General features: G+C 39.4%; 1 protein-coding gene and 1 long non-coding RNA gene across 2 annotated transcripts in view; one reads left to right on the forward strand and one right to left on the reverse strand.

Moving 5' to 3' along the window:
- Window positions 1–8,803, forward strand: part of LOC117515123 (gamma-aminobutyric acid receptor subunit gamma-3-like) — a 378,931-nt gene extending 370,128 nt beyond the window's left edge. Inside the window, exon 10 of the mRNA XM_034175623.1 lies at window positions 7,660–8,803. Coding sequence (XP_034031514.1) covers window positions 7,660–7,941 — 282 coding nt within the window. The 3' untranslated portion in view covers window positions 7,942–8,803. The remainder of the gene's footprint in view (window positions 1–7,659) is intronic.
- Window positions 24–27,463, reverse strand: LOC117515135. The gene is made up of 3 exons (XR_004562074.1): window positions 27,451–27,463; window positions 21,905–21,910; window positions 24–110 (listed from the first exon to the last, which is right to left on the reverse strand). It is a non-coding gene; the product is annotated as an uncharacterized LOC117515135 (long non-coding RNA).
- Window positions 27,464–27,973: the final 510 nt, after the last annotated feature.

Below are 27,973 nucleotides of genomic sequence, written 5' to 3' on the forward strand. Positions count from 1 at the left end.
CCTGTCTTACTTTGTGGTTGTCATAATTGGACACTTACCAGTGGCCTAAGGTGATGACTGAATGTCTTTGATACTAGGTCTCTTTGAAGGCTCCTTGGGTACCACCGGAACTAAGGTGAGGAGTCACTTGCATTGTTCAGGAACATCTCTTATGACATTTTGGTATGTGGTGCATTTTTTTGGCCATAATCCACCACCTAGGTACCTCAGTGTTGATGACCCGAGTAAGTGGGGAAGGCCAAGTGGATACCCACGTTGCACCTGGGTATAGCAGGCAGATGGTTACTTTCAAGAGGTGGGGATGGATTAGTTGTCTGCCTAAGTGAATGGCATCCGTGACCCAGGGTGGTTCCATATGTGCTGACATGCTGCATCAGTGCATGGACCCATACCTGACCACACTTTTGTTTATCCAAAGAGAAATTGGCTGACAAATGAATTTTACAATGCTGAATCTGCATCTTCACCAAAAAATGTTTGGGGTTCATTCTTGCCTGGCCACTGACCCACCCCTCCACATAATAAAATGAAAGCCCATCCATAGGGTTCTGACGAATAAACAAAGAACAAGCAGACAAGGAAAATTATAAAAAAGACATTAAAATAAATCCTACACATGCAACAAAATTGCCAACATAATAGAATAATCGTGTTGCATATTAGATTAGAGTTCTTAAGTAATTTTTCTTTCCACTCAACCATGAAACCTAACGAACTATGAAATACATCCAGATGCTTCTACATGCCACTGCTTCCAGTCACCTCATGGTAACTGCAGCTTTCCACCAGGAGAAGGTGTCATCAGGTGGCACCTAACCTTCATCGGACATTTCCACACTGAACCACAACATCTACCAGTTGGCCTGTCAGGTCCAGAATGTCCATTCTTGTGCCTCTCACAAAATTTTCATAGGGGGTCTAAATTGTGCAACATATTTTATTGGGCCAGGACAGGTACTTAGCAGCAGTTTGTAACAGTAGGCAAAATTTAAATGTTTTTTTTTTTTCCAGGCAGACATTTAGAACACAAGTAATCAGTCCAACAAGACAGCAGTCTATCAGAGGGAAAAAGCAAAAAGGATTATCACAGATCATGGAATGGTCGGTACACAGTGACATCATACCATGCCAACAAATCCTTTAAGTGACAGGCAAAAACTTGGGAGGGTCAAACAAAGGCAGCAAGGTTGGTAAACAGGTTGTAATAACATGCAAATGGCACTGGGAAAATAAATGCGAGAAAGCTGGAAGAAACTGAAACAATCTGGTAAGTGTTCTTTCGGAGCTTATAAAGATGCCCGAATCATTACATGCAGAAGTGCGGAGCTACGCCACCATGGAAGTTCACAACTCAGAACTAAATTCATACAGAACGGACACAGCACAAATGTCAGAATAAAAGAACCAACCAGGAGCAAAGACCACAGGAGTAAAATATAAAGGACCTGATTTATTAAACTCCCAGATAATGAGTGCTAAATTGCTTAGGCTTTCCAAACTTTTACACTTTGGGCTGGAGACAGTTTTGCGGGTGACTTACGTAGAATACGTACACAAATGACAGCGGGCATTAATGTGACATAAACAGCAGTATGTACATGAGGATTTTGCAGGTGTTAATCACCATTGCATGCAAACTAATGTTTGATCAGCAACTAGCAGCTACTGTATATACTTTGTGCTTTGTTACACAGACTCTGCAACATAATTGAGCGTGTTCATGTGCTGGTAATTACAGTTAAAAATAAAGTCCTATTTCACACATTTAATTAATGATCCATTCATGGTATTTAACCAAACTGGTGAAGAATTATGCTGCACTTGGCCAGTGGAATGCACAGACAGACAACTATGGACACAAGCACAAAATTACTCTTTCACTATGCCTGATGCTTCCAATGGATGTTTTTTTAAATTCTGTGTATGAGAAGGTGGCAGCCTCTGTGGTGATGGAACAGCACTCTGTCAAGTGTCATACGTTAACGCCAAAGTTTCAAATGCTCAAAATACAGGCACTATCAGGACCCACTATATTTTCTTTTGACCTTAAGAAATTGTGTTGCATGTGCAAACCTTACAGATTTACGTTTCCTACCAGAATTCTGCACACTCGGGTGGACATGCCAAAACTTGCATATGCATGAAGACAAAAGTACTGAATGGATAATGCTTGCTATTTTGCACATTTAAAAGACGCATTCCTTACTGGGTACTGTTAGGAAATCAGCATGTATGTTTTTTTTGTGATTGCTGTGGTGTTTGCGCACCTTTTAACAGGTGCAAACATTTAGTGAATCTGGCCCTAAATAATACACAATAAACACAGAAATGGTTGAGAAAGAAAAAGTAATGGAAACAGAACAGCACCTAAAATCCGAACCATGACACTTCTTTCATACTGTAAACATCAGGCCTTCAGCATGGCATAATGAAGTGTCAATTTTTGGAGGATTGTTCAACCTGCTGATGCTAGATTCTGAAATCCTCATATTTTTGCCTTAAAAGCAGTTGTTTGATGCTGGCAGAAAATATCATCTGCTGGCAACATTGTTCTGTTAATATCAGCTATAGGATAGCCACTGACTGAAGACCATCCTGTCAGTCGTGCCCACTGCCCATCCAGGTGTGCGGCATGTGGGAGCAAATGTGAGTTTGAAAGATTTTTTTGTTTTTTTTTCATTGATTGTTCCTTTCTGAGAGCCAAATGCTCTATGTGGGTGGATTCAAGGCTTCACCTGTCACGAAAGCTTTAAAGGCAGTGGCACACATCCACTAAGACTGAGTCAGCCTCTGCTATCATTTCTCTCTCTGCAGAACCCATCCTTATTTATTATGTCCTCCCAGTGTAAAAGACTTCTGCTGAATGTGTCTCTGGGCTAAGGAAGACTGTCAGCTCAGTCTAAAGAATTAAGTTACATATTTCTCTGTTTCTCACTATGCATCCTCCCACTCTTTCTTTAAAGGGGAGCAGAGGAATGGAAAAATGTCTGAAAATCTTGTCACACTACTATCAGATTAAACTCAAATTTTTGATTTCTGTTTAACAAGCAGCATACGAGGGCTGTCCATAAAGTATAGGTCCTTTTTATTTTTTTCAAAAACGATATGGATTTCATTCATATGTTTTTACGTCAGACATGCATGAACCCTCGTGCGCATGCGTGAGTTTTTCCACGCCTGTCGGTGACGTCATTCGCCTGTGAGCACTCCTTGTGGGAGGAGTCGTCCAGCCCCTCGTCGGAATTCCTTTGTCTGAGAAGTTGCTGAGAGACTGGCGCTTTGTTTGATCAAAATTTTTCTAAACCTGTGAGACACATCGAAGTGGACACGGTTCAAAAAATTAAGCTGGTTTTCAGTGAAAATTTTAACGGCTGATGAGAGATTTTGAGGTGATACTGTCGCTTTAAGGACTTCCCACGGTGCAAGACGTCGCGCTGCGCTCTCAGGCGGCGTCATCAGCCTGTTTCAAGCTGAAAACCTCCACATTTCAGGCTCTATTGATCCAGGACGTCGTGAGAGAACAGAGAAGTTTCAGAAGAAGTCGGTTTCAGCATTTTATCCGGATATTCCACTGTTAAAGGAGATTTTTTTAATGAAAGACGTGCGGACGGGTCCGCGCGTCAGGACGCAGCCGACGCAGAGCGGCGGCACAGGAAAAACACCTCCGTGTTGATAACCATTTGTAAAATCCAGGTGGCTTTTGATGGCTTTCAGTGGAGTGAGTATATGAGAAATTGTTTAACAGCTGGACATGTTCCAACTTGTCCTTAACCCTTCCAACGGAGGTGTTTCTCCTGTGGCGGAGCGTCGCGGCGGCTGCGTCCCGACGCGCGGACCCGTCCGCATGTCTTTCATTAAAAAAATCTCCTTTAACAGTGGAATATCCGGATAAAATGCTGAAACCGACTTCTTCTGAAACTTCTTTGTTCTCTCACGACGTCCTGGATCAATAGAGCCTGAAATGTGGAGGTTTTCAGCTTGAAACAGGCTGATGACGCCGCCTGAGAGCGCTGAGCGACGTCTCGCACTGTGGGAAGTCCTTAAAGCGACAGTGTCACCTCAAAATCTCTCATCAGCCGTTAAAATTTTCACTGAAAACCATCTTAATTTTTTGAACCATGTCCACTTCGATGTGTCTCACAGGTTTAGAAAAAATTTTGATCAAACAAAGCGCCAGTCTCTCAGCAACTTCTCAGACAAAGGAATTCCGACGAGGGGCTGGACGACTCCTCCCACAAGGAGTGCTCACAGGCGAATGATGTCACCGACAGGCGTGGAAAAACTCATGCATGCGCACGAGGGTTCAAGCATGTCTGACATAAAAACATATGAATGAAATCCATATAGTTTTTGAAAAAAATAAAAAGGACCTATACTTTATGGACAGACCTCGTATGTCCTAAGTGCGCATACAGACCTTGTGCTGATTGTAGCTTTTAAATACTATGAAATTCAAAAACAGTGCCATCCTAGTTCACTCTCTTGTGTTTAAATATTTTTCAACTTGAAATTAACTGGAATGCTCCAAAGCATTTGATTCGAATCAGCTGGTGAGGTATTGAGATTCCATTTAGTATAGATCTATCAGAAGACTCAGGCGCGTAAATAAAAGAGTTTATTACACAACTTGCAATAAAGTACAATGTTTGTTTTAACATTGGTCCCCATTGTGGCAGTGGGATAAGCAGAGTGTCTCTCAAATCTTGCCAATGCAAGAGGTGGGGGCAGAGCCCATCCCCGTGGCACACAGGGACCGGTGGCGGTGGGGTGGTGGAGGGAGCATCAGGTGGCAACTGCAAACAGAAAGAAGTGAGTAAGACAGTGAGCTTTTAATGGTGAAGCCTGCATCGTGATGTTAATGTGAGGCATCTTCTTAGGATAAGGATGTGTGGCTGGATTGAATTTAGTAATTCAGTAAGATTCTGATTTATGAGTCTTCTGCCAAAACTAACACTACACTACATTTCCTGATGTTTCCTTTTAACACTGACTCCAAATCAGTGTTTGAAACTATGCCAATGTTAATGTCAGCTTCATTTATATAGCACATTTACACAGCCAACGGCCTCCCAAAGTACTTTGCAATAAAATAGGCGCGACAATAGAAATAATAAAAACAATAAAAACAACAATAATACAGTGGAATAAAACAGATAAAAGACCCAATAAAAGTAGTTTTACTCAGCTAAAGGCCAAGGTGAACAAGTGAGACTTGAGAAGCATTTTAAAACTGGAAACGCTATTCGCAGTCCTCACGGTGAAAGGTAGCATGTATTACTTATTTATAGAACTGACCAAAGGTTTTGGCACTATACCCAGACACACATTCCATCTATTAATTGATACTGGCTTTCGTTTCACATTTTGTTGTATATTTTGTCTAAAATTCGTCCACCGGGTGAGCATCATGTTTCTCCCTATGGTGGCTAGCTTGTTAGCTTAGTCGTGACTAGCACACAACATTGCAGGGTTGCTTCCTGTCAAACATCAAATCAAGTAGAACATTTTGAAGCATTTGTTTCATATTAGTCAGTGATAAACTGAGGTCCCATTTAGGAGAGTTTGCAATGTTTCCTTTTGATACAAACTCCACAACAGCATTTGAAGCAGGTGTCAAGATATTCCAGAGCAGTGATTCAATTGTCACTTATTTGTAGAAAAGATGATAGCTTTTGCCACTATACCCAGACATGCTTTGTATGTATTATTTGATTCTGCTTTTAGTTTCTCATCGTGTTGTGTATTTTGACTAGAATTTGCCCATGTAGTGGGCATCATGTTTCTCCCCACTGTTGCTAGATTGTTAGCTTAGTCGTGACCAGCACACAGCATTGCAGTGTGTTTCCCGTCGTACTGTGTGGTTGTGACACTTGGATTCTAACAAGTGTCCTAAGGTAATGACTGAGTGTCTTTAGTATTTGCAGGATCCTTGAGTACTACTTAAATTACTTTGTGTCAAATGAACAGTTATTTAGGGAGACTAAAGTGAGGTGTGTCACTTGCATTGTGATGTCAGCTTTTGTCCATGTGTCACTTTTCTCTGGACATGATACAGCATGCAGGTGCCTCACTGTTGTGCACCTCAGCATGCCGAAGAAAGCCAAGGAATGCACAAATCGCCACCTTAGGTCAGTGGTTAGCACCCAAGTCGCATAACCACACAGTAAGGCAGGAAGCACCAAGCTAACAAGTAGTAACTGTAGGGGAGAAATATAGTGCCCACTACTTGGGCAAATACTTGACTAAAGAGTCAAAAGAAAAGGTAACTAAAACCAGAATAAAATAATACAGTGGCTGGGACTAATGCCAAAACTTATCACTGGTCCTACAAATTAGTAGGGATGTGAATCGTACAACTCTTGATTCAGTTCGATTCCGATTCTTGGGGTGACAATTCGATTCAGAATCGATTTTCGATTCAAAGAGCTCTGAGAAATAGTTATATTAGTTCAAAAATGTTTATGTTTAAGAAAATGCAGCTTTACACGGTTAATCAAGTGAGTCTAGATGTAAATTTTCTTATCTGCTTTGCTCGTTCAGAGTTGGCTGGCAGTTTAGCGAAGCGCTGGTCAGTAGTCGGCAGATACCGCTGCTCCCTTCTTTTAGCTCTGGGTGATGATGTAGCATGTGGGCTTGCGGATTTGAAGTTTTTCCGAAGTACTTGACTTTCATTTTGCAGATTTTGCACACTGCATAAGTCATGTCAAGCTCCTTCTTACGCAGCAAATAATAAAATCCAAAATGCGCCCAAACATTTGCCTTCAGCAAAGACAGTGCTGGCTGAATTAGCTCTTTGTCCACCATGCTAAGCTGCAGCCCATGAATGTTTGAAGCATACCGGACCCTCCCCTCGCGGGGACGCTGTAGTACGGAAGCCGTTGCCTGACAAACAGTACACGCAGCGAGTAAGCAAGAAAATGTTTTTAAAAATGCTTTTTAAAAATCGATTCTTGGAAATTTTGGATCGATTCAGAATCGTAATAAATAAGAATCACGATTCGGACGTGAATCGATTTTTTTCCGGCACCCCTACAAATTAGTGATGCTAACTTGAAAGACTACTCTGGAATATCTCGAAACCTGTTTTGAATACTGTTCCAGAGTCCATATCAAAAGGAAAGCACCACGAGCAGTGCTAAATGGGATGTCAATGGATCTCCATCTGATTCTAAACAAATGCTTAGAAACATTCTAGCTGATTTCATTTTGAAGCAATAGAATGCAAGTCAATAAACACGCAATGTTCAGCAAGCAGAGAAACTACTTGTTAGTTTCATCTGTAGTTGTCTGACAATTAATCAACCATCCAATCCACTTAGTGTCTATAACTTCTTAATTGATGTTTGTGAAGGCTTGTATTGATGTCTCAACATTGATCATATCGTTATGTCTCCCATCCAGTTGGTTTGTGGACAGTGCATGCTATAGATATGCTTGGAAAATATCAACTTATCAAACTCTTACTTGCATTGTGCGTTGTGCCTCCATGAAAGTGCATTATTCCAAATTATTTCTCAATGCATTAGAACAGAGATCAAGGAGTTCTTTAACCATGACTTGCATATGGTAAATTAATTTTTTACACCTTGGAATAGAATTAATTAATAGGTCATGGACAGTTGCTACTACCCATAATACTCGCTCTATCACCCCGTACAGGCCTACTCATCTTTCAATATGAGTCGCACACCTCGACCCATGATGCCCATAGGCAACTCCCTCTTCTGGCACAACTACGATGACAACTGCCTGTACGAGTGCCTGGATGGAAAAGACTGCAAGAGCTTCTTCTGCTGCTATGAGGAGTGTAAAGAAGGTGGTTGGAGAAAAGGACGGATCCATGTCAACATCCGTGAGCTGGATTCTTACTCCCGGGTTTTCTTTCCCACCTCCTTCTTGCTCTTCAACATTGTCTACTGGGTCAGCTACCTCTACCTCTAGTTGGTCTCAGGTCTCAGGTCCATGCTTCTCGTGAGACAGACTCCTCGTCACCTTCTGCATCACGGCTCATGAATCAAGGTCAAAAGTAAATGTGGAGGAAACGCGGTGGATCCCTTGTATGGGTTTATGAAAGACATGCTGCTTCAGGAGCAGTATGACTAAAACGCACTGCAGTGCATGGTAAGTATCAAGGCTGTAGACCAATAAGGAGGCACTTGAGAATAAAAGCTCAGCAGTAGAACAAGCCGCCAGTATTGTCCCAGATGGATAGGTACCTTTTGTGACTCTCGGAAACCAAACAACCAACAGCTGTAACTTAAGAGCCGTTGGGAAATGAGGTTGTGTTGCTAAATCTTGGTCGACGAGATGGTGAAGCACCCATAGTGCCTTCTTTAGAAAGGGTGCCACACAGAGAGACACAGCTTCAGAGATCCCTCCATTATCTTTATTACCTCATCCATCATCGCGCCGCATGCTGAGCTGTTTATTCTTTGAAGAAGCAAATCCGGAACACAGTTTTTGCCACTAGAGACGTTCGAAAGGATTGCTCACCATTCATTTTGTAGCACATTTAGTTTTGGTTGTACATCAGAATTAGTTCTAATAACAAAAAAGGTTTTCTTATTATTATGGGAATTTTCACAGTGAATCTACTAGTTCACACATACGTTTGTTAATTGTTGAATATGAGTTAAGAGCAGTGGTTGTCTGGTAAAATCTTGTTTGTTAGTGAGCTTTGTTCATGATGCTTTACGCAGTTTCAATGCCAAGAAGACTGAAGTGTTTTAATGATTGCTGGGTTACAAACACACATGCACACAAACATGAACATACTCATCTCCACACTTCACTTTAGGGAAAATTATAACAGTATGTGACATGCAAAGAAAGACACAAAAACACAATATTTGTACTGAATATGTTAATGAGTTGATATTTGTAACTGGTAGCTGATCACAAATGTGATGCCTGCAACACAATTCAAAAACCATGGGACATGCGTCCAAGAGTTTTTCATCCCGGTGCTTACTTTAAAATCTTGTCGTGACTCTTACGTTTAGTTGTTAATATACATCTATTCCTGCATTTAAGGCCAGCACCGTGTTCCAAAAAATGGTGGGGTACTAAAGATACTACAACTTTGTGATGTTGCCATTCATTCTCACAACATTTAAAGGATGTTTTGCCTTTGAGGACACCAAGCAATGAAGCATTTCAGGTATTATTTTGTCTCATTCTTCCTACAATGTGTTAAGGTGTGCAACTATCCAGGATCATTGTCATTTCTTTCAAATTTGTCCACACATTCTTTATTGGGGACAGGTCAAGAATGCAGGCAGACCAGGTCAGTACCCATATCTTCTCTCCCTCCACAGCCATGCCTTTTGAATGTGTACAGAATATGATTTTGCATTATCAGGAGAGGTGATAGTCTACCTGTTAAGCATGGGGCTTGAGACCAGAGGATCCTCGGTTGAAATCCCAGCCTGACCAGAAAATCACTAAGGGCCCTTGGGCAAGGTCCTTAATCCCCTAGTTGCTCCCGGTGTGTAGTGGGCACCTTGCATGGCAGCAGCCTGACATCGTGGTGAATGTGAGGCATTGATGTGTAAAGTGCTTTGAGCATCTGATGCAGATGGAAAAGCGTTATATAAATGCAGTCCTTTTACCATTTATCATTCATACTGAAAAACGCATGGATGACCCTGAATTTCTATCATCTTGAAAGGAGCATATGTTGCTCTAAAATCTCTGTAATAACGCTGTTGTGATTTAGCACTATATAAATGTAAGAAATTGAAAATGAATTGAATTGGCATTTGTGAATCTAACTGTGCACTGTAGTGCTTGACAAAGTTTTCCCAAAGTAATCCCTTGCCCATGTATTTATATCAGCTATTGATGAATGATAGTTTCATTCCTTCAGTGCTATCTGAAATCAGAGGTGATCAACTTGTATGTGAACCTTGCCCTTTATGCACTAAAATTCCTCCAGATTGTGTACAAATGCAAATCCCCTTACAATCTTGCTTTGAAGAAGATTGTTTTTAAACATTTCAATCATTTTTTTCATGCATTTGATGACATACTGCCTGTCTTGGCTCCTCAAAGACTCAGGATTTCATAGATACTGCTTTTGCAAATCATCATTGCAGTCACCTGTTGACATCACCTGTTTTAAACCATTTTATTTCTTATTACATTATCACTAGCCCTTAATTGCCTCCGTCCCAGCTGTTGGTGGAATGCTTTGCAGGCCTGAAATGCAGGAATGGATGTGTATTAACAAATTTACTGAAATGAGAAAAAAACATTTAATGTGCTCATGTTGTGTGGTCAAATACTGCAACAAAATATTGTGCAACAACAAATCTGCCGAACCATTTGATGAGACATCACGCTACCTTTCATGGACTACATTACAAGCACATATATATATATATTTGTTTTTCATCTTGGAGACCAGGACAATGTGTACCAGTCACCGAGGCAATACACTCTGCAGTACTGATGTTTGAGATGTTAAATGAATGGACCCATTTTAACTAATAATGCAGAGGAAAAGCTCTGCTATAAAATTGTAGGCTTCATTTTGAAGGACTGTGTTGTGTCCAGAGGCTTTTTACATTTGTTTTGAAAAACTAAGCCATTTAATAGTATCTTTGAAAAGCACTTCAATTTTGTACTGCTTGTATGAAATATTTGTTTGTACAGAAGGTCTACAACACAGTCTTTGTTCATTTTGATGGAGTTAAAACTGTCTTAGTTATTTACCCAAAGGGTTATCTGTTCAGAATTTGTTTTTCTCCGTCCCTGGGAAATGGGCTTAAAAGTTGAACTCACTCATAAAACAACTTTCTGTTCAATGCAAAAGTTTTGCTTATTTGTTATTGGTTTTTTATAGTTCCATGTAATCAGGGGCATAGCACCAAATTCTGGGCCCTAGGTACTAGCCATATTGAAGACCCCCCCCCCCACACACACACACACACACACACACACACACACTGTTCTTTTTTATTAACGCAAACACCAAATTTCTAATGTGTAGTCATCCAAGTCTAAATCATGTATATCTTAGATCACACCTGGGAGTCAGAACCCTTTTTAAAGTTGGGGGAGTAATATTGAGTTGGGAGGTCTGGGGGACCAAATTGCACCATTTTCTAGAAAATCAATATAGTTATCTTTCAAGCTCACCTCTCTTTTCAAAGAATTTGGTTAGCAGCTGCTTTCCCTCATTTAGTTTTCTTTTCCTGTCCTTTTTTTCTCTTCTTTTTTGAAATCCGGACTTTGATTTTTTTTTTTAGGAAAGACATTTTATTTCAGCCTAAACACGAGGGCTGCAACTAACGATTATTTTAGTAATCAATTCATCGGTCGATTATTTTTTAGATTAATCGTTTTGGGGGGTTTTTTTTACTTACATGTGAGTTTTGCCATTATTTCTTTGAGTTATTATTAAAAGGCCTTTATCACGCAACAGCAACGTTTGAGCTTGTAACAAAGTTATGTTATATTCTCGTCAAAAACATACCTGCAGTAGTGTTTTGTTTTATTTTGCACATACATACATCACCGACACACCACAAAGAGATTTCCATCAGGTTTCATCCAATTATGAGCATTTTTAGATGCCTACAACAACTATCTCAACCACTGACAACATATTACAGCAAGAGTCCATAAAAGACTGTTTTAAAGACCTGGCTAAAGTGTAATATGTGATCTTTAAAAACATATTTTCATGAAAAACACACAAATGTGCAGTTAACTGCATTTTATTTTTTTCTTGTGTAAAAACACAGCTTACATGTGGTTTGACTGAAACAAATCGTCATTAAACTTAAATAAAACAGGGGTGAAGTGGCGCTTTAAGAGTCACTATGTGTTCACAGGAAACAGTTATTTCTATATTTATTTATTTATGTTCATTGTTAGTTGGATTTATCTATTCTGTTGTGTTTCTTTCTCTAAAATTGTATTGTAGCATTACTGGTTATTATTACTATTATTGTTGTTGCTATTATTACTAATATATAAATAAAAAATAAATTAAAAAATATTACAATTTGTAATACATTTGACTCTTTTAGCACACAAATGTGCTGACAGCTGCAACAGCTTAATGCTATCTTTAACATTGAAAATGTTATAGACATGCTAATGCGTTAGCATCGGTCCCGTTTTTAAGTTATAAAATACATCTATCAACTGTTTCAGAAGACCATAACAGGTCAGATTAACATAAAAAGGTAAATATTACTCACAGGCATATGCTCTTTGGGTTTTAGTGGGGAAAAATTAAGATAAAGTGGAATAAAAAAAAATGAATGAATCAACAAAGCAGCAGATCGAAGCACTGCTTCGATTGGTTCAAGGTTCAAAACAAAGCTGCGCTGTAGAAACGGATGATTTATATGGAAGAAATGAAACTTTTTGCGGTTAAACAAAGTTATTTAACAAATAATCGATGACTAAATTAGTCGACAACTATTTTAATAATCGATTAAATCAATTAGTTGTTTCAGCTCTACTAAACACCTCCTCTTTCTGTGAGATCCCGTGTGGGATGTGTGTGTGTGGCAGCATGCTGCCTGTGCGCCTGGACTAAACCATTGTACAACTGTGCAGTGGTGGGAAGGGCCCTCAGAGATCTTTCAATATTATTGTTAGAGCAGAATTATGTTTCGCAACATTTATACATTCATTCTAATTCTATTCTTTTACAACATGAATTGTATGAACATTAATGACATGCAACACAAAAATGTATTTAATACCAGTTTTTTGTGGGGCCCCCCCATGCTCTGAGCCCTGGGTACATAGTACCCTTTACCCCCCCAGTCTGACACCCCTGCATGTAATCGTAGTGAGGAATATTTACTTTTTATATATTATCAGTTATCAAGTTGTTCACCAATGAATATGGCTCAGGGTGGCTACCCTAAATAATATGGCTTTGGCCTCAGGGTGTATGGTTTTATGAAGGGTGTATAAAGCCATATTCATTGGTAAACAACTTGATAACGATTTTATCATATAACAAATGATAAATGTTGTATGGTTTTCTGAAGGGTGTAAAAAGCCATATTCATTGATGAACAACTTGATAATGATTTTATCATATACAGTGGTCCCTCGTTTATCTTGGGAGTTACGTTCTAAAAATAACCTGCGATAGGCGAAATCCGCAAAGTAGTCGGCGTTATTTTTTACAATTATTATAGATGTTTTAAGGCTGTAAAACCCCTCACTACACACTTTATACACTTTTCTCAAACAGGCATTAAGATTTTCTCACTTTTCTCTCCTGTTTAGACACTCAAAGTTCAAACCTTAGTAGAAAAAAAATTAACGTTTTCCTATAAATAATTATGATGGCGTTTAGAACTAACGAATTAAATTTTAACGATCAACCTACGAGGTTGGACACGTAAGAAATTATTAATAGTGACTCACCAGTATTTCACAGTTCCTCTGACCGTGCCTCTTCGTCTTGGCGCCGCTCCGCTGTCCAGATTGGCTGATTACCAAGGCGACATTCATTTTGTAGGTTTTACTCCGGTGGTATGAAAAATATTACCCATCTGCGAAAAGGGTGTATTGCTATTTATTCTTTAGTGTTTTATCCAATCATATTGGCGTATCATTTATAGGTATATGATAATTGAATTTACCTATAAGCAGGTTTAATCAGATTCAGACTGGATTGCCTGAATCAATATGGAATTAATCAGTGGTAATATCCACCCCTACTGGGAATACGAGGTCTGCCCATAAAGTATTGTACCTTTTTATTTTTTTTTTTAAACTATATGGATTTGATTCATATGTTTTCATGTCAGACAAGCTTGAACCCTTGTGTGCATGCGTGAGTTTTTCCATGCCTGTCGGTGACGTCATTCGCCTGTGAGCACGCCTTGTGGAAGGAGTGGTCCCGCCCCCTCGTCAGATTTTCATTGTCTGGAAATGGCGGAATGATTTGGGGTTTTTTTCCAACAGACTTTTTTCAGAAGCTGTTAGAGACTGGCACCTGGAAACTATTCAAAAAATTTATCTGGCTTTCGGTGAAAATTTTACGGGCTTCACAGAGAATAAGGTCTGGTAGTACAGTTTTAAGGACCCCTTTAAGGGCGCTCAGCGCGCCGCGCTCCGAGCTGCGACGACACGGCACAAACCACCGGACCATTTCTGAGCTGATGGCTCTGTGGATCCGAGACTATCGTGTGCTCTTTCTCTGGTTATCACAAGAGCTGGACATCAGCCATTTTCTGGCAGATTTCACTTTTAACAAGAGATTTTGTCATGGAAAGCCGCGCGGAGGCTTCGCGCGTCACGACCAATTCGCTTTGGAAGAGAGACAAAGGAACACCTCTGTTTCGGCGTGTCAGCGGACAAGTTTGGACATGTCTATCTCGGCTTTCAATGCTTACCAGTCCAGTAAGTATCAGTGAAATTGTGGAGAGCTGGACATGTCCAAACTTGTCCTCTTATGGACAGACCTCGTACATAACATTTTATTCATCCAAAAATAGACATGTACAATTAAAAGTAAACAATGTAAAATCAAATTTAAGACTTAATAACAAAAAAGTAACAACTTATTTAGTACATAGGTACATTATTGTCTCACATACTTAATCCTTTGTCAGTAAAAATTCACTATTAAAATCACAGTTCCTAATTTGTACAAGCTCTCTGATTTGCACACCTTGTTGAACATCAACTTTATTTGCTGACTTCACAAATCTCTTGTGTGTTAAAGCTTTAACATGACTCTTACTCATATTTTGTATGTGAAACGGGTCTAAACCATATAGATGACATAAGTATAAGTATATAACCAGTTCTTGACATCTGAATCCCTAGACACAATTGAAACAAGTGGTGTACAACAGGATTATCAGGTGTAAGTCCTGCAATAACATGATTAATAAAGCTTGTATTTATCAAAATATCACATGGAAGAATATCACAAATATGGGGTAGTAACTTATTATGAGTAGTGTATGGTAATGTAAAAAGACGTCTCTGCGCCTTTCTCCATGCACTACCAAACATATCAAGACTATTACCACTTAAGTTAAAAAATATACTACCATATATACTTGTACAGTATGTACTGAACAGTTTACCCTTAACATCAGAGCTGGCTGTATTTAAATCACCAATGAATGCATTATTCTACACCATTGGATTACTCTTCCTACCCTAAATAATCTAACATACTGAAAAAATATTGAAAAAAAAAATGAATATAACCTTTAAATTGGTAGTGTGATAATATTAGGTATAAACAGAAAATGCAGGAAATGTTGAGTCCTTTATCACCAAAGATCAGTCAAAGGGCAACATTTTAACAGAAAAGTATGACTGAATAACCAGCATTCCTCAATGATCAGTTGAAATAATTTTAGGTATGTCACCATAGACAGCACATATGGTTTCACAGAATCTCTAGATACGTCCACAAAAAACTTTAAACTCTGGAAGGCAATGAAGAATGGCATATGGTGGAGTAATACTATTAAATTTTATTCCTATTTTCTTGAGCAGCTTTTTAACGAGTTGAATTCTTGTAATTATGTGTGGTAAGCCAGAAAATACATTTGTATACACAAATGTTGCACAGTTGCACAGCTTCACAATCACTGTATGGGTGGTACTATACTGAAGTGAGGAATGAAGACCCCTCCCACTTTCAAAACTGAATGAAATGACGTGTACAATTCCCTAAATAATAGTGTTGCTGAAAATGGAATCTATTGGTAAAACTGCTTTCAAAATGTTTCCTGAATGTGTTGCAGGCATCCATATCTAAAATGGACTAGCAGTCCATTTAGACAGATTAGATAGCACTTTTCCATCTGCATCAGACGCTCAAAGCGTTTTACAAATAATGCCTCACATTCACCCTGATATCTAGTATAACATTACTATTTTCAAATAAATCCAGGCCAGCTCCAATTTTTTTTTCAAAAGTTTTGTTTGTTTAATTTTGCTTTTAAATATTGCTCCAACTTAGTAATACAAATCATTGTAATGTAATCTACAGGCACGCATTACCATACATGAATAGCCAACAGAATAACTATTAAGGAAACAACATTGCCGTTTCCTTGTGATCACTGCCATTTACCGTAAAGGATGCATTATTTAAATATTGCCTATTTATTTCTATAATTTTAAGTCCAGAGTACTATAAATATACAAGGCTGAAAGAAATTTCATCAGCACGTTTCATTGAAGAGTTTTATTTTCAGATGATGCCTTGCGGTGTTTTTGCCATGAAAAGGGTTAAGAGTGAAAATGTTGAAGATCTTCACAATATTCAAAGTAGAAATACAAATATTGCCCACACAAGTTAAATCTGCAGTTATTTAATTGACTTTCTGATTTAAAATTGGGTCCTATAAATAATGAAAAAAAAAATTGATTTACCTGTATGAAGGACCCTAAAGTTGCACTCTGTAGTGGCCACCTCACAATGATCACTGATGCTGCACACTACAGTAGAACCACTTTATGTAAACACAGAGTGGTTTTAAAAAATGTATGAGCGACAGTGGTTCTCGAAGACACTTGATGGTGTTCCATATTCATGTAAAATTGATGCCATGAATCAAGCAGATATACGTAGAAGTTCAAAAAAAGACAGGGAGGGATGGGATGGGTGGTGCTTGAAACACTGGTTTTCTTTACTGTTGTATGGTGTTTTGCAGTTGTTCGGTTTTTTGTAGAACAATCAACCCCAATCCCTTACTCGACATATACACTTTTTCCACAGTATTTGTATGTTCAGAGAAAGCTTTTATGTAAGATGTATCTAATGAATGTTTCTATTTTCATACAGTTATATATGGAATGTATGTTTGACCCATAGCAAGGATGGAGTCGTCGTTCCATTCCAGTCAGTTCAAGCAGACTAGATGAGTTCATATTTTGAAGTTATTCTCAATTATCTGATTTCAATTTACCTCAAGAGCTTTTGAATTATGGAACGATAATACATTAGCTTCCAAGAAGATATTTCAGAATTTAGATCTCTTTTATTTAAGTAGCTACAAAGCTATCTGTATGTCTGCATGTGTAGCTATCCATACAGCTGTCTGTTTATTTGCCTGTCTTATAGTTATCTGTTTAGCTAGGTAGCTATCTAGTTATCTGTTCATCTGTATGGGTAGGTAGATATTTACCTTGCAAGATAGTATCTACTTGTATGTCTAGATAGATGCCTGGATGGGTGGACAGATAGATAACTGGACAACTATGTATAATGAGAACTTCCAACTAGTCCTAGGCTCCCCTAGTCCTAGTATTAAGGAGAGCATGTTGAAGCTGTTTTTACATTTATGGTAGGCTATATGTTGCACTAAAGTAGGTGAAATAATGTTACAAATGTGTGACCATTTAAAAAAACAAAATCCCCATTTAATTATAGTGAATTACCATTATTTCTTGATTTTCAGTTCAACAGGTTTATAGACAACAGTACAGTTAAAGGTGATTAATGGTGTATGTCAACAAAATCAACAAAACTGTATCTGGTTTGTTAGCTATTTAAAAGTATTACATTTATTTGCGAACTTTAAAATCAGTTTGGGGTTGTAATATACACCATCAAATAATATACAGAGCTTTGGAATGGCAGACTCTAGCACTAGTAGACCCTCCCCGCGTATAATACTGTGCAAATGTTTTTGGCTCCATTGACCTTTGGGAATAATTGCAGGGTTTGACAAGTTTTCTTTCTTCGGTGGGTAAAAGAAAAATCAAATTTGAAATGTCCAAACACTCATGTTCCACCAAAAGTCTCAGCTCAACATTTTAATATGGGCCAGATTTTTATGGACCCGTTCATATCACGCGCACAAAGCACTGTGGACAACATCAATGTTATGTGGCACTTAATGCAAAATTTGCTTCTTCGCTGCAAGCATGTGGAGTGCTTCTATAATAAAACTTTTAATTTTTATTAAAATTTTCAACACTTTAGGTATTATTGCAGCAACCATTTCACAGTGGTATCTAATGAATCACACTGGAATAAATTAACTTGTGGTCTAAAAATGTATGAATTTTCAGAAGCACCAGTCAGCAATGTTTACCATAGTGCAGGTGAGTTGTAGTGTCTGAATTGCTGAATTTACAAGTGCCATTATTTATGAATATTTACATTAATATTTATAAGTTACATAGCCTGGAGCTATTTAAATATTTGCTAAGCTCACATTTTATTTGGTTATGTTGGGTTTTCTTTGTATGTTTCTTTAAAGATTCAGAAAATGGCACTTTGAAAAATACCAACTTCCAACAAAGTACGGTTGCTCTCCAGTTTAGGGGTTATTTTAGATCTAAGGATGTACTCAAATCAGTTGTCATTAACAAAAATATACACATTTGGCATTTATTTATTTTTCAATGAAGGGTAGGAATTCAGCCCCACCTACAAACTCCCTTGTGATTCTGTTTGACAATCAAAATCCGGCGAGGCGGCACATGCACCACGGTGGCACATACATATTCAACATTGTGAAATTACTTATTTCTCTATCCCGAGTTTCTCTGCCATTAGCAACCCCAGCGAGCCAAACTGAAACCTCCCCAGACTTGATAGCCTCTCTTTGTTTACTGTAGTTTTCCTGGCCAAGCTCTCTCTCACATAACGGCCACAACGTAATATAGAAATAATGCATGTGTGGCATTGAAAGGAAAATTCCACCTTTCAACTTTACATGGCATGAATGGAAAATAATCATTACTTGTTTTGTTTGACACCTAAATACATCTTTATCATTTGATACTTTACATAATATTCTACAGGTGTTTGTTCTTGGAATAAGAAGCCAAAAGCAGCTGTGTATCTGCACAGCAGTTCACTCTGCCCAGCAGGCAAGCCACTGACACGCTGCTGAGCTGAGTGAGAACCCCCGAGAGCCGAAACAGAGTGTGTGTGTGTGTGTGTGTGTGTGTGTGTGTGTGTGTGTGTGTGTGTGTGTGTGTGTGTGTGTGTGTGTGTGTGTGTGTGTGTGTGTGTGTGTGTGTGTGTGTGTGTGTGTGTGTGGTGTGGTGTGGAAAGAGACATCTGTTTTCCTCAATCCAGTGGAAAATCGTGATATGAACATGTCCAACATGTCTTCCTCTGACAGCACTTGGCAACTAAATATGTCCCTAAGAACACTGGTTAAGCTACTAATCTGCGACTGGCACGCTTGATTTAGCTTCCTTGTATCATGGATAAGTTTTTACAAAAATGTGTTTTTCAATAAAGCGAAACCAAAATGGGACCAAAATGCTTGGTAAATGGAACTAAACTGCCTAGCATGTGTTTTCAATCATACTACAGTCAGATTATTTTTCAATACAGCGGGAAAAATAATGGCACTTGTCATATAATTTACAATCCAATGACCAGTGGTGGGCACGGATAACCAAAAAATTAACTTCGATAACAGATAATCAGATAACTGAAAAGTTATCTTTGATAAAGTTAAAACGATAAACCAGAAAAAAAGGTATCGGAAGTTACAGATAACCAGTAAATTCCAGTATTCCAGCCTGATCAGAGTGTCTCAAATGCATTTCTCATGTCGTGAACGTACTGAGATTACCCTATACCCATAATGCACCTGGACACAGTATGTCCACACTAAAACCTTAAAAATTAGCACACTTTAAAACTAAAACATATATCTGATATTTTCACTTTATAAAACTTCAGATGTGACGTTAATTTAAATAACTTGTCCGAAATTAGTTCGGTTAAATTTGAACCACAAGTTAAAAATGTATGCCTTTGGGTGACTTGGGTGATATTGCCCGCATATCAGTATGGGGTTAAAAGAAATGTTTTTTGTTTTTTTTTGTGACTAGTTCTCATTTGCCTGCAGAGGATAGAACAGTTTCTTCTAGAACTACACATCTGCTACAGAACATTTAACAAGTAGGTGCTTAACTGATTTTAAATTTTATAAGAGTTTGTAGCTGTTAAGCTTTGTTTACCACGTTAACGGTCTAAAAATTATCGGACAAAAATTTATTGGAAGATAATTGGTCTGATAATGGTTTTCAAAGTTATCTGAAAAGATAATCCGATAATGAAAACATTATCTTCAATAATTATCAGAACTGTGCCCACCACTGCCAATGACAAGGATCTCTTTAGGTGTTACATAACACACTACAGTGCCAAAAACGCAGAGCCAAACTGACATGAACCACAGAAACAAGATGCTCCTTTTCTTTCAAAAGAATAGGTTCTGCCTATGTCAGTACACTTCTTGATACATTACAAAATCTTACAAAATACAGATTCTTACAAATGGGAGAAGAAAACATAAAAGACAAAATGATTTTTTGAATGGGAAAAGAAGTTACACATCTTATTATATTTGTATTTATACTCAACAAAAATATAAATGCAACACTTTTGGTTTTGCTCCCATTTTGTATGAGATGAACTCAAAGATCTAAAACTTTTTCCACATACACAATATCACCATTTCCCTCAAATATTGTTCACAAACCAGTGGAAATCTGTGATAGTGAGCACTTCTCCTTTGCTGAGATAATCCATCCCACCTCACAGGTGTGCCATATCAAGATGCTGATTAGACACCATGATTAGTGCACAGGTGTGCCTTAGACTGCCCACAATAAAAGGCCACTCTGAAAGGTGCAGTTTTGTTTTATTGGGGGGGGATACCAGTCAGTATCTGGTGTGACCACCATTTGCCTCATGCATTGCAACACATCTCCTTCGCATCATCCGTGAAGAGAACACCTCTCCAATGTGCCAAATGCCAGCGAATGTGAGCATTTGCCCACTCAAGTCGGTTACGACGACGAACTGGAGTCTGGTCGAGACCCCGATGAGGACGACGAGCATGCAGATGAGCTTCCCTGAGACGGTTTCTGACAGTTTGTGCAGAAATTCTTTGGTTATGCAAACCGATTGTTCCAGCAGCTGTCTGAGTGGCTGGTCTCAGACGATCTTGGAGGTGAACATGCTGGATGTGGAGGTCCTGGGCTGGTGTGGTTACACGTGGTCTGCGGTTGTGAGGCTGGTTGGATGTACAGCCAAATTCTCTGAAACGCCTTTGGAGACGGCTTATGGTAGAGACATGAACATTCAATACACGAGCAACAGCTCTGGTTGACATTCCTGCTGTCAGCATGCCAATTGCACGCTCCCTCAAATCTTGCGACATCTGTGGCATTGTGTTGTGTGATAAAACTGCACCTTTCAGAGTGGCCTTTTATTGTGGGCAGTCTGAGGCACACCTGTGCACTAATCATGGTGTCTAATCAGCATCTTGGTATGGCACACCTGTGAGGTGGGATGGATTATCTCAGCAAAGGAGAAGTGCTCGCTATCACAGATTTAGACTGGTTTGTGAACAATATTTGAGGGAAATGGTGATATTGTGTATGTGGAAAAAGTTTTAGATCTTTGAGTTCATCTCATACAAAATGGGAGCAAAACCAAAAGTGTTGCGTTTATATTTTTGTTGAGTGGGTTTTTTTTTTTCCATTTTTTTTTCATATGTTTTATGCATAGTTCTGTTTGGGTGTCTGATTGGGTAGTGAGGTGTCTGTTTAGTTATGGATCTGTGCAACCAGGTATATTATACAAATAATGAATGTTCAAGAGTGCAATGGTAAGAATATTTCATTCGGTAAAAAAATGAAATGTTCTTTCCATTACATTCATTATTTGGTTTATATAATGCCTAAAATAGATCCTTGTCATTTGATATTTTATTAATTTATGAACAAGAGAAAGGAGACATACATTTTGATGTGTGTCGCTGGTCCTTTGAGGTCAAGAGGTTCTAAATAATCCAACACAAACTTCAAATAGCAATCCAATCTAAAATTGTTCTCAATCAACTTTCAAAAACAGTCAGATAGTTCAAAGGCAATCCTGACAATGTAGTCCGTATCTGACACAGTGCACTGACTTCTTTGTGTATACACTGCCGTCTGCTTTCCTCAGTCCAATGAAAAATCGCAACAGAAATTGTCGCGCTTTTTATCCAACAGTACTTGTATTCAGCTACAGACATCCCAGCGAATACTGCAAAGGCCTCCAGATGGTTCATGCCGTACTGATAACAGTAATAATAAGCTTGTTCAAATTGTCATCTGTCACAAAAACAAACACTGCCATGTTTGTTGTTAAGCTAAGCCCCGTCGCCACTAGTGTGAGCAGCCCAGTGGTCAGGCATGCAATAGCACAAAACATATAGTACCAAATTTGCATGCTAAATATCACCAAAATTGCACGGGAAATGGAACACAATGGCAAATGGTATGAATAATGCATGTCACATAGCATACAAACCACTAATCAAATAACAAGGATCTATTCAGGCATATATAAAGCTGTCTAGTTACCTGTCCATGTTTGACTGAGTTCTTAGGTAGCGATATATCTATCTGCAATATATGTGTTTGTACACCTAGTTACCTATATGGTTGCTTTCATTTCATTTGTGTGTGTGGGTGGCTGTCTGCAGTGCACCTAGAAAGTATTCACAGTGCTTCAAGTTTTTCACATTTTATGTTACAAGCTGTAGAAACATCTCAAGGATGATCAGTGGAAACAGGATGCACCTGAGCTCAATTTTGAGCTTCATAGCAAAGGCTGTGAATACTTATGTACATGATGATTTTGTAGTTTTTTTTTTTATTCTTAATAAATTTGCAAAAATTTCAACAAAACATTTTTCACATTGTCATTATGGGGTATTGTGTGTAGGATTTTGAGGAGAAAATTAATTTCATCCATTTTAGAATAAGGCTGTAACATAAAATGTAGAAAAAGTGAAGCGCCGTGAATACTTTCCAGATGCACTGTATTTACCTTGTTAGACAGAAGCGTAATTATACTTCTCTGTCTGTCTGTCCATCTCTCCATCCTTTGGCTAGCTAGATACCCTTCTATCTGTTTGTCTTGGTACATTAGCTTTCTAGATTGCTTTATATCTGTCACTCAGTGTGTTTAATGGATATCGTAGATGTATATTCTTCTGTCTGAGTAGCTATGTACCTAGCTAGCTACATAGTTAGCTCTCTAGCTAACTGTCTAAAGAATTAACTGTTTGTCTGGAACTGACTGAATTGGACACAGCTGGCTCACACAGTAGTAAACCCTCCTGACCTGTGACATTTCTACTACACTTTATAAGTGGCTTAGTCTGTTGAGATACTTCAATAAAACAAATCAGTCTTTTCTACATCCTACTGAAAATTATCTATGTGTCTCAGCTGACTGCATTTATAAAGCCTCTTTACATTAAGAGTACTGATTCAAGATCAGGATTGGCTAACATAATCAACTTAATTGTGCGCCTCGTCCAGGGACCTCTTCACCCCTTTTAAGTTTGTAAGCCACTCTGGAAACAAGCCCATCAGTCACACTGACATGCCAGAAATGATGTATTACTCCAACTTTAACTTGAAAAGCAATTTTGTGTTGATTGCCAGTGAGGTCCCTGGAGGCCAGGCTGTACAACAAGCTATTCTGATCATGAATCAACGCTCCTTTGGGGAAAGATTTTCATGAAAAACAGGATTTAGAGTGGAAATAGGTATCTTTTTCTAGTGTGTGGTACATATATTAATAAAATTATGTTTTGGTCAAGTGATGCTGTCAAGTGTTTTTGTTAAAGAACAACCCTCCAAAAGAATTACACTTTTATGATGAGTGAGTTACCATAAACCAGTTTTAACGCATACATAAATGTGTGAAGTCAAAGTGTTTGCTCAACTCAACTCAACCTTTATTTCTAAAGCACGTTTAAAATGACAGTATTCAACCAAAGTGCTGTACATAATTAAAAAATGGGCAGCAAGTTACCTCCAATCGAAAATAGATGAATTAAAAATGACACTAAAATTACAACAGGCAATAAAACAGATAAAAGACAAAGTAAAATAAAGATTAAAAAGTAGTAGGAAAAAATGTTATTTAATTTTATTTAATTTTATTTTATTTACATAGTGCCAAATCACAACACAGCTGCCTCAGGTGCAACGCATAAATAAGATCTAACCTTACCAACCCCTAGAGCAAGCACACAGGCAACAGTGGTAAGGAAAACCTCCCTCTGATGATATATAGGAAGAAACCTCAAGCAGACCAAACTCAAAGGGGTGACCCTCTGCTTGGGCCATGCTACCGAAAGACTACAAATAAGGTAAAGTCTCCTCATTGAGTCTCGGACTCAGTGAAGAGAAAAGAATCATTATTCCACAAGGCAATCCATCATTGAAGATCATAATCTGTTATGCTAAATTGTATATCATTGATACCCTTCGTAATGTCTGTCTTTTGTATTGTAATGCCTGTATCAATTAGGGATGGCCCAATAACTGGTGTTATGGTGTACAAGGTCTATTAGAAAAGTATCCGACCTTATTATTTTTTTCAAAAACCATATGGATTGGAATCACGTGATTGCGTCAGACAAGCTTGAACCCTCGTGCGCATGCGTGAGTTTTTCCACGCCTGTCGGTTGCGTCATTCGCCTGTGAGCAGGCTTTGAGTGAGGAGTGGTCCACCCCCTTGGCGGATTTTCATTGTCAGGAAATGGCGGAATGATTTGGGCTTTTTTTCCCATCAGAATTTTTTCAGAAACTGTTAGAGACTGGCAGCTGGAAACCATTAGAAAAATTTATCTGTCTTTCGGTGAAAATTTAACGGGCTTCACAGAAAATAAGGAGTGTTACTACAGCTTTAAAGGACAGCTTTAAGGACGCTCGGCGCGCCACGCTCCGTGCCGCCATCGAGAGCCACAAACCACCGGATCATTTCTAAACGGATGGCTCTGTGGATCTGAGACCATCGTGTGCACTTTCTCTGGTTATCACAAGAGCTGGACATCAGCCATTTTCCGGCAGATTTCACTTTTAACAAGAGATTTTGTCATGGAAAGCCGAGCGGAGGCTTTGCGCGTCACGACCGATTTGCTGATGGAGCGAGACAAAGGAACGCCTCCATTTTGGTCTCACAGGACGGCTTTGAGATGGCGTTCAGACAGCTGTCAGTGGTTTTTCCATCGAGTGATTATCCGAGAAATTGTGGATGAGCTGGACATGCCAGAACATGTCCTGTGAGGCTTCATCACGGCGTTGCTTTGCGCCATGCGGCTCCGTCCCAACGCGCAAATTTCTCCGCACGTCTGTCTCAATGTGCCGAAAAAGTGCTGATGTCCACGTCTTCCGCAATTTCTGTGGTAGTCAGACGATATCCCGGATCAACACAGCGTTCAGTTTGGAAATGAACTTCACATTCCACTGTTACAGGAGTTTTTGTCATGGAAAGAGGAGGGGAGGAATTCGCGCGTCAGGACACCGTGATGAAGCCTCACAGGACATGTTCTGGCATGTCCAGCTCATCCACAATTTCTCGGATAGTCACACGACTGAAAAGCCACTGAAAGCCATCTGAAAGCCGTCCTGTGAGACCAACACGGAGGTGCTTTTGTCCCGCGCCATGAGCGGCTCCGTGGCGCATCCCTCCACTTCTCTTTCCATGACAAAATCTCCTGTAACAGTGGAATGTGCCGAAAAAGTGGTGATGTCCACGTCTTCTGCCATTTCTGTGGAAGTCAGACGACGTCCCGGATCAACAAAGCCTTCACTTTGGAAATGATCTCGTTGTTTCAGTGGGGTGTCAGCCTGTTGAGCGGTGCTCGGAGTGCGCCGCGCTCTCAACCGCTGTGGGCGGTCTTTAAACCGGCTGGAGCACTCCTTAATCTGTATAATCCCCATAAAATCGTCCCTGAAAGCCATCTGGATTTTCCGAATGGTGTCCACCTGGAGGTCTCTCACAGTTTCTGGAAAAATTTGATGCAGCAAAGCTCCAAATCGTTCAGACATTTTATTCGCAATAAAAATCTGACGAGAGGGGTGGACCACTGCTCACACAAAGCCTGCTCACAGGCAAATGACGCAACCGACAGGCGTGAAAAAACTCACGCATGCGCACGAAGGTTCAAGCTTGTCTGATGCAATCACACGTGATTCAAATCCATATGGTTTTTGCAAAAAATAAAAAGGTAGGATAGTTTTCTAACAGACCTCGTATATATATATATATATATATAAAACTCACATTAAAGACTCACGATTATCTTAGTTAAACACCTAAATACATATTTTGGTTGAACTCACCTCCATAACGATGCAATGTTGCAAACAAGTTGCCGCAAATGCTTGTTTACACTAACAACGAAATCTTGGCCTCCCCAGTGAGAACGTGATTACCCACGAGATTTGACACCGTAAATGCGTCAATACCCTGGACAGGACACCAGTCAGGGCCACATACATACCTGCCAACATTTGACATCACAGCGCGGGACACCCATGCGTGGCCACGGGCGTCAGCGGCACAAAGCGTAACTAGGGTGGTCTGGGGGAGTTCCCAGATCCAAACACCTGCGGGACTAATGGGCGTACCACACACACTCAGAACACACCTCTATGGTCAATTTAAAGTTACCAATTCACCTACCCTGCATGTCTTTGGAAGTGAGAGGAAGCCGGAACACCTGGAGGGAACCCACGCAAGGCGGGAAGCAATCCCAGGACCTTCTTGCTATGAGGCAACCATGCTAACAACCAAAGCCACTGTACTTAATTTGTACATTTTTGTTTCTTTTGCATTATCCCTATATACACTACGCATTACTAATTCTTTCTCCTTTAAGATGACTGAAGATATTGGCACTAAAATTAGTAGATGTGTATTCTGATCCTCAGATTGCTGTTGAGGTGTTATTTTGTAGTTTGGTTGTCATGGTAACATAAAATTTGAACTTTTGTTCCTGTATACCATGCATCTCTAATTCTTTCTCTTCTGAGTCTGCTGATGATGTTGGCACCAAATATGGTAGAAAAATGTATTTTAACCCTCTGATTGCACAAATGTCAGCAAGCCCAATTGCATATTGGCAGCAACGTGGGCATGGAAGATCTTGTTTAAGGGAACATTAGCAGGTTTCCTGTCTAATGAGGAATCAAACTGAGGATCCTCTGGCAGCAAGCCCGCCCCCTCTAACCTCCAGGCCACAAAAAGAAGTGTTTTTCTATTTCTAATGTTGCATTCCAAAATACAAATCCAAGACATTTCAGTTTCAGCTCAGTCTAACAATAACCGTAGTTAGGGATTTGTCATATATAATCTCATATAAAGCAAAATAATAGCAGTTAACAACTGGACTGGAATATTAAATCTCTCTTTGAGGGAATCCAGCAAAAACCATTGCATAACACAGCTGGCATGGAGTAGTGTAAGCTGAGAGCTTCCTCTTAAACAGGACTTCATCAAACTTGAAGAAGGACTTGAGTATTTAGAAGACTGAAGCTTCAAGCATGAACTTCATGTTTTCTTTTTAAGTCTTTCTTTGTGCCATGAAAATGTAACGGATGATGTAAAAGACAAAACGTATCATAGGCCAGGATTCTACAGTTGGATCCTCAGACATTTGTAACTCTGTCAAAGTTGTCTTCAGTATGTTGGAAGCTTCCCTCACCAAACTGCTTTGATTACTATCACTCAGTTATTGACTAGAATTAGAACAGATTGAATACTCTTTATTGTCATTGTACCCAGGGGGGTACAACTAAATTGGGGGTGCTCCCGCAGATCTACTGCACACCACAAAAAAAAGAAAAAGAAGACATCTTATACACCACAAAGAAACTGTTTAAATATGAAATATGTACTGTATACTGATCTTCTTTTTTGTCTTTCGGCTGTTCCCGTTAGGGGTCGCCACAGCAGATCAATCGTTTCCATCTCGCCCTGTCCTCTGTATCTTCCTCTGTCACACCAACCACCTGCATGTCCTCTCTCAGCACATCCATGAACCTCCTCTTTGGTCTCCCTCTTCTCCTCCTGCCTGGTGGCTCCATCCTCAGCATCCTTCTCCCTATATACCCTGGGTCCCTCCTCTGCACATGTCCAAACCATCTCAATCTCACCTCTCTCACTTTGTCTCCAAACCGTCCCACC

The sequence above is a fragment of the Thalassophryne amazonica genome, chromosome 1 (assembly GCF_902500255.1).
Source record: "Thalassophryne amazonica chromosome 1, fThaAma1.1, whole genome shotgun sequence".
Classification (NCBI taxonomy): Eukaryota; Metazoa; Chordata; class Actinopteri; order Batrachoidiformes; family Batrachoididae; genus Thalassophryne; species Thalassophryne amazonica.